This window comes from Chaetodon auriga, chromosome 8 (assembly GCF_051107435.1).
Source record: "Chaetodon auriga isolate fChaAug3 chromosome 8, fChaAug3.hap1, whole genome shotgun sequence".
Taxonomy (NCBI): Eukaryota; Metazoa; Chordata; class Actinopteri; order Chaetodontiformes; family Chaetodontidae; genus Chaetodon; species Chaetodon auriga.
In genome coordinates, this window is record NC_135081.1 from 7,209,824 (window position 1) to 7,217,500 (window position 7,677).

Below are 7,677 nucleotides of genomic sequence, written 5' to 3' on the forward strand. Positions count from 1 at the left end.
AATAAGCCCACTGCTGTTTATGTATGTATGTAGCCTCTTTATTATGAAAATGCTCCATGTATTCTTTCAGACACTTGTCGTTTTGGGCAGATGGGGGAAGTGCAGGTATCACATTTTCTCCCTTTTGGCCAAAGTAAAAAAAAAAAAAAAAATTGTTTTGAAAATCAGCATAAGGGAGTGTTTTTTTTATAATATCATATACACACTGTGGAGAATACTCAGCAGATATTCTCTGAATGATGACGATGACCGGACATTCTATTGAACATGAACAGTCTTAGGTCCTGAGCGTAATAAGAATCTTGGAGGTCGATAACATACACACACACTGCAGAATAATAAGAGTCCTTTTGACCTTATTTGAGTGAAAATAAAAAGACATGGTCATTTATGCACTGATGAGCTTCAGCCCCAGGCTCCCGACACACACTAACTCAGTCTGTAATTTCAAAGTACCTGCGAGTCAAAGAAAACAGCTTGTCCTCTGTATCTTGAAAAACATCCTGTACATGTTTTTCAGGCCACCAACGTGATTATAGAGGTTTGATGAAAATGTTATACAGAGAAAAAAGCTCCCGCAGCCCTATAATGGCTTACAAAAACAACCGTTTCTTTGAACCTGTGGACAGATGAGCAATTCAGTAATGTCTCTTTACCACAAGTCACTTAATTGGTAATAGGATTGGCATTTTGTTCCCGTCTTCTTTGGGAATTCTAATCCCTGTGGAGTTATTTTCTTCGCTTGCTCATCACGTCTTCACTGGACATCATGAATAGCGTCTTGGTCTTGGGGGAAATACAGCAGATATGCTGTATTACTGAGACAGCTGCTTGTTTTTCAGTTTCCTAGAAGCTTGCAGAATAACATGGCTCTTGTAGATCAGGAAAAGTACTGTTATTACATTTGGGTCTCAAAGAAATCCCCGTACACTCGTGTGACAGAGATGGCAGGTTGCACAATGATTACTATGATCAGGTACATTTTTGTCAGTCACCTTCATAAATACTGACGGTCCAGAGTTGAGTTGAGGCTCACGTGTTCATGTTTTCCGGCGTTATGTTCATTGGGGGTTTAAACAGCACCGATCCTGTGATGGGGTACTTGTAGAGTCTGTAAGTTTGGACAGGTGAAGTAAGGAGCAGGGAGGAAACTAGTTGCTATCCCATTAGAGGCGAATGGCAGTGTTGGCCCGTAGAAAACCTCCTCCTTCCCCTCTGTGCTCAGATCCAGCACCTGGAAAGAGGAAGTGTCACATTTACTGTACTGGAATATCTCAGCAGCTCCAGAGAAAAAAGGGACTGGAGCACACGGACAAAATCAGAAGTACACAAAGTACAAGTACTGCATGCATGTGATTGAGTCCCTTTAACCCTTTGGAAGTTGTTGCCATGTGGTATGTGTGTGAAATGTCTCAACAACTATTCGAAGGATCGCCATGACATTTGGTACGAACATCAGGTTGATCTTTTAATTTGTCCAGTACTTTGGTTTATGAACAAATACCTGCATTCACATCAGCCTGGTTTTCTGTATATGTGACATTATTAAAGCCTCTGCCACCTCATACAGACACAGAACTTTGAAAGGAAGGAATTCAAAGGACAGAATTGGCCTGGCAGAGACAATCGTACTTGTATATACTACAACATATCCCACTATCCACACAATCCCTGCAGCCATGGTTCATGGATCATAAGGTGAAAATAACTGGTAAATGCATTTACAAAGCGCTTTTCTACCTGAACACACAAAACTCTTTACAATTTGCCTCTCATTCACACATTCACAAACACACAGACCCACACACTGCCTGGCCATACGGAGCAACTCGGAGTTCAGAGTCTGGCTCAAGGTCACCTGTAGCTTATAGCGGCAAGTTTACAATCGGAAGAGCTTGCACAAATCGTGGGAGATGGGGGGCAAGGTAAACCACAGGCATAAAGGCAGGGTGCACTACGCGTTATTATTCTTCCTTGTTCTTTTCATTCAAGCACAGACAGTAACACAGACTCTCAAAGAGAAAACCAAACTCTCCACAGTGTAAATTCTTTTACAATCACTATTCCACTCTACGTTTATTGGAAGCTCGTTGACCATCTGTTTCTCAGCCACAGCTTGTTTTACTTGCTACGAGTTACACCTGGAGATGATATTTGTTATGAGCTGTATGCTTGCTTGTTATATTACCTCATATATAAAGACTGATGATTTCACTTTCTGTTTCTAGCTGACAGGGTTGGATTATAAGTGATCAGGCATTAAATAATCACAGTGTCTCCAACAATGGCAGCATGAGGGTCTGCCATGCTAGTCTCTTTAATCTTGGGAGTAATAAAAATCCTCATAATCTCCTGGGAGAATTCTTTCCATTGACCAGAACTGAGGGTACTGGATTGTATTGTAGATACATCTGCTGCCTCCTCCCACTCAGCTTCACCATAGGAAGTTGAAAGATTCCTGGAAGACTGTGCACATGAGTACTTTCTTGATGCCAATTTGGAGTGGAGGTCACCTGAACGAGAGTGTTTTTTGGCAAGAAATCGGGCAGTGCAGAGCACACTGAAGTACAGGAAAAGCACCACAGACAAATAACTCATTTTGGTAACTGAAATATCTAAAAAAAAAAAAAAAAAAAGATTAAGTTTTGGAAAACACACTTGTTGTTTCGCTAAATAACTTAAACCGTATACAATATTTCTGACAGCACTTGAAGGCAGCATTAAAAGAAATGTTTTCAGCACCATTAAACACCTTCAGTGCTGCTTTTTCTTTCATAACATTTACTCTTCATATGTAAGTTCAGGCTGATGGAAACAGTCTGGGCCCTGCTCCATTGTTTAACTGTGCAGGATGTATGGTCTCATCCAATCCACTGGCCATTTTCTAATTAGTCTGCTGCTGATTCATTTCACTATATGAACAGCACATGGAATAGCTGAATTCATATCACTATATCTGATCATTCTGACATGTCACAGCTGTTATAAGGCTAAATCTTAACGCCACACATCTCACCTGAATGCATGCCAGAGGCTCATTGGTCCAAATGGAGTATCCTCCAACCACATAGATCCTGTCATCGTGGACGGCAACTCCGGATTCATTTTGACCTGGAGAGGACAGAGCCGGCACGATGTTTCACTGTGCCAAGCAGAGGGCATTCTGACAATATGACTTCCATGTCCCCCGAGAGGCAGAGAGGGAGATAAATGGAGAAAGATGGGGCAAGGGCGGGTGTGTATGGAGAGCCAAGATTGAGCTCCCGCTCTCTTTCCTGTGACTTTGTCTGAAACTTTTATAGATATAATATGACTAGAAGATCCTAGAACAAAAGAGGAAAGTCACACAGGAGCGGAGAAGGAGGGAGGAATAGCAAAGTCACCTGAACTCTAAGCCTGGTGAGCCTTCGTTGAAGACTATAACATGATATGAGAGAGTAAGACCACATCCTCCAGTACAGCATGTGCATGATAGAGTGTGACTCTCGTGCCTCGAGGTCCATGCTGGTGGAGGTGGGATGAAGTACCACCTCCGCCAGCATGGAGGCCATAGATGCAGCATGCCCACAGGTCCAAGTTAGAGATATATGTGTTTTCATTGTATATCATCCTACCACCTACTCACAACCAGCAGGGAGGCATTCTGAGATACGTTTTTTATCTAATGAGAGGAGGATAAAGCAGAGAGCTGTACTCAACCGATGTTTCCGAGTGCAACATACAGTCGATCCTTTTTAAAAATACAGTGTTCGAAGTAAATCATCATTAAATCCCCTGAAGTATTAAGGATTTCTCTCTTCCATTAAATATTCATGTGTAAATAAGCTACAGTCAAAGTTAAGTTAGAATTAAAAAAAAAAAAACTCACAGGTGTTCTCTGTTAAGACTTTAACACACCATCAGGAGTGTGTAGGTGCGGTTTGATCAAGTTAACTGACAGCAACCGTCCTCACATCCTGATTGGTGGCAGAAGGATGTGGCATCCAACTTTGGCAGAAGATTGTGCTCCCATATTCATTCACAGAAGCTGATTAAGAGTGTATGATTTCAGGGCCCTCGATAGAAAAATTGACCACCTGAGGAATGCCGATCCAATATCCACTCTGCTTTTAGCTCTGTTTTACTTTCCACCAACTCCTGAGGGAAATATCTGGCTCTTAAGCTGCTAAATGCTCAACAATATTAATATGTCACTAACATAGTGTCGTTCTCTGATCGCTAACTTTATCTCTGTTGTTTAGTGCTCTGTTAGAGCTTTAAAACTTTCTCAAACAGCCGCCTGCTGCAGCCCAAAACGACCTACCATAACCAAAAAAATCAAAGCAGAGCCAGGCTAGCCATTTCTCCCTGTTTCCAGTCTCTTATGCTAAGCTAAAATAACCATCTCTTAACTATAGCGTCATCTTTAGCATACAGGCATGAGAGTGCTATCAGTCATCTCATCTATGCAAGAAAGCTATTTTTGCAGCATTTTTTAGTGACCGGAGGGTTGACCAGCTGCTTACTATCAACTGATCAATCATACAGTGTGAATTTGGATGTGTATGCACTGTCACCGTTGTGGTTTGTTCACTTTGCCCACCTGTGAGGAGGCTGAAGGAGCAGCGCGTCCATTGGTCCAGGTCCATGTTGTAGGAGTCAATATGGCGGACCAGGATGCGGTCATTGTTGTAGTCCAGGTCGTTCCCACCTAGCACGTAAAGATGCCTCCTCACCGCCGCCATGACGTGGTAAACTCGCCTCTGCAACATGGGACTGCGGGCCAACCACTGGTCCTGAAAAGGAGGTGGAGGTGGTGGGGAATGGATTCGGGGGGGGAAAGCAGATGGAGGGGAAGAAAGAAGGAAGAAGATGACACGATGCAGATGAGAAGGAGGTGAGATGTAGTATGAAGAGGGAGGGAGAGAGAAACAGAGAGGGTGGGAAGGGAAGGAGGATGAATAAGAAGATTAATATTTAAGCATATCTATGCATGGGTAATTGATGTATGCTCAGTGCTAGATAAATAACGTGACACTGGAGCTCTGGTTTGTACTAATGACTTCCCTCCCTATTTCTAATCATATGTTTCAGCCACTCCATTTTACACCGAGGATCCCTGCTCATTTCACTAAGTGTGTCGAAGCTTATTTCGTGTGTGTGTGTGTGTGTGTGTGTGTGTGTTTGATTGAGGCAGAGAATAAGAGTGTGTATGTGTGTGTGTGTGTGCGTCTGCTGGGAGCTGACGGGTGGCCATCTGTTGAGGGTAGAGTGGGTGGGGGGTTGCTGTTGCTCTGGCAGGTGAATGTAGATTCATGGTGAATACAAATGAGACTCTATCCCTCTCTCTTTCACTCGCTTCTTCGTTCCCTCACGTCCACGCCGACATGTACAAACACAGACCCATATGGATGTGCAACTTACACATATACACACTGCATACCTCCATATACAGCCTCACCAAGAGCCAGCCCTCTTTAACAGCTGGCTCATAAACACACAAACAGAGACTGCAGCTTACTGCCTTCCATGACAGTTCCATGTGAGTGTTGAAATGATTTTTAATTAAATCCATTTTTTTTGTCCATGATGCACTGAAGGCTGCAACAAAACAGGTATTATACGCATATATGTTTGCTCACTTTGCACCCAGGATAAAAGCTTGGGACCGTGTGGAAGCACTATCAGGTGGATTTACATTAAGGGACTTCTATCTGGGTTTTTGGAGCTACAAACATGAATACCAAATCACAAATCCATTTCTTAACCACTGATAGTATTCTAAAGTAAGCTGTGGAGGTTCAATGTTTTCTGTAGTTTTCCTATTTTCCATGATGCCACCTCAATTTCCATATGGTGTGAAAATCAATTAGCAGGCTCTTGACACCTGCCTGTTGTGTAATTCATCATAGTGAACATAATGTCTGCATTCATTTTCTCAGGAAAGCCATTATTGTTACGTTGATGCCCGAGTGTAGATTATTTCTCAAACGTATGCACTGCATCACCTCGCAATAATATTACTCTGACGGCATTAACTGGTAAGCCAGGCCAATTTTTGTCTATATAGCCCAAAGCCACAGATTTGTCTCTGAAGGTTTTACAGTCTGAACAATAGGATTCCCTCTATCCTCACAGCCTTATTCAGATAAGGAAAGACTCTGCCAGGAATCTTTATCAGTGGAAAAACAAGGGAGAGCAACAGTAGTGATGTGCACCGCGGACAGAAAAAGCAGTGGTGGAATTACAATATGGAGAAACATAAGTCACAGTTTTAAGTCTGACAACTGAATTAGCGTGGGAGTTGCTGGCACCAATTCACCCTCTTGCAAGGTGCATGGAGAAGGGAAAGCAGTCTTCAAGGGTCAACGCTATAGCAACACTTGCAGTTTTGAGAACATCAGATTAACACGTTTGATGGCTGGTAACACTGCGCTCTTTAAATACAGTGCTGTCGTGCTGCTCACTTCAGAGCTGGGTGATGGCCACCCAGAAAGCATCAAGCAAAAACACTGTGGAGGCTGAGCTGCAGGAGATGGGTCTCTCAACTACCTGCAAAAGACCGTGGTAAGTGGAGGAACATTACCAGCTGCTGGGAACAGCACTGGTGAGAGCAGTGAGAGTGAACCAAAACAGTAACGTTGTGGGCCGTCAAACCAAAACAATGAGCTGAATGACGCTTTAATGCTACAAGTCCAAAGTCTGATGATAGCTCTCTGTAGGTTCATCACCATGAGCAACACCTGTCACATCACACATTTGGAGTCATTTCTTCCATTGTTAATATAAAAATATTGATTCCAGCAGCTTTACAAATATGAAACTCTACAGCGTAGTATACTAAGTGTACTTAGTTTGAAGTAAATAGTATAAGACATACAAAATCACTGATATGGTCTCATAAGCACTTCCAGAACTGTCTTGTTAGATACACTAAGAGCTCATCACCTCTTATTTACCTGTTCTGGGTCGTACACCATCAGTCGATTCTGATACTGGGCTGTGTTCGTCACCCCACCTGTAATACAAAGCAACAACACTCCTGTCTTCTGTCAGAGAGCCAAAGATTTTAGCACAAATGTGCATAAAACAGTGTATCTGAACTGCATGTCAAGATTGTGTGTGTGTGCATATGAATGTGTAGAATCAACGTAAATGCAGTGCATATGTGAGAGTGTGTGAGTGTCTTGAGTCCTTCTTCCTTATTGCTGTATACCTGAGACCCAGAGCAGGTTGTCAGCTACACAGCCGGCGTGGCAGGACAGCGAGCGGTCAAATGGTTGGACAAACATCCACTTGTTCCTCTTGGGACAGTAGCGCTCGACAGAGGGCAGCACCTGCCTCAGCTCATTCCTGCCCCCCACAGCGTACAGGTACTGACCCAGAGCACCCAGGACAAAGTGTTCTCTGCAGGCCTTCATGGGGGCTATCTCAGTCCAACTGTTGCCCCTGGGGTCATATCGACAAGCAGTCCTTACCGCACATGTCCTCCCAGTGGCATGCTCCGCCTCCCCACCGACAACAAACAGGAAGTTCCCCATTACTGCCACACAATGGTGGCTGCGCCCAGTGGGCATGGGCGTTAGCTCGCTCCAGTTCGACCCACCTGCGACACGTACGTGCTCCTGTGCAGCCGGGTTGAAGTACCGCAGCTCCCTGACTCTGCTCACCTCCCGCTTCCGCCCGCCAGCTATGTAG

The 7,677-nt window shown here is 43.8% G+C and overlaps 1 protein-coding gene across 1 annotated transcript in view; it reads right to left on the bottom strand.

The window, feature by feature from the left end:
* Nucleotides 1–16: 16 nt before the first annotated feature.
* Nucleotides 17–7,677, bottom strand: part of klhl32 (kelch-like family member 32) — a 26,884-nt gene continuing 19,223 nt past the window's right edge. Inside the window, exons 7-11 of the mRNA XM_076736544.1 lie at nucleotides 7,196–7,677; nucleotides 6,939–6,997; nucleotides 4,583–4,775; nucleotides 3,017–3,111; nucleotides 17–1,234 (exon numbers count right to left, since the gene is read on the bottom strand). The exon at nucleotides 7,196–7,677 is cut by the window's right edge and continues 245 nt beyond it. Of these exons, the coding sequence (XP_076592659.1) occupies nucleotides 1,073–1,234; nucleotides 3,017–3,111; nucleotides 4,583–4,775; nucleotides 6,939–6,997; nucleotides 7,196–7,677 (991 nt within the window). The 3' untranslated portion in view covers nucleotides 17–1,072. The remainder of the gene's footprint in view (nucleotides 1,235–3,016; nucleotides 3,112–4,582; nucleotides 4,776–6,938; nucleotides 6,998–7,195) is intronic.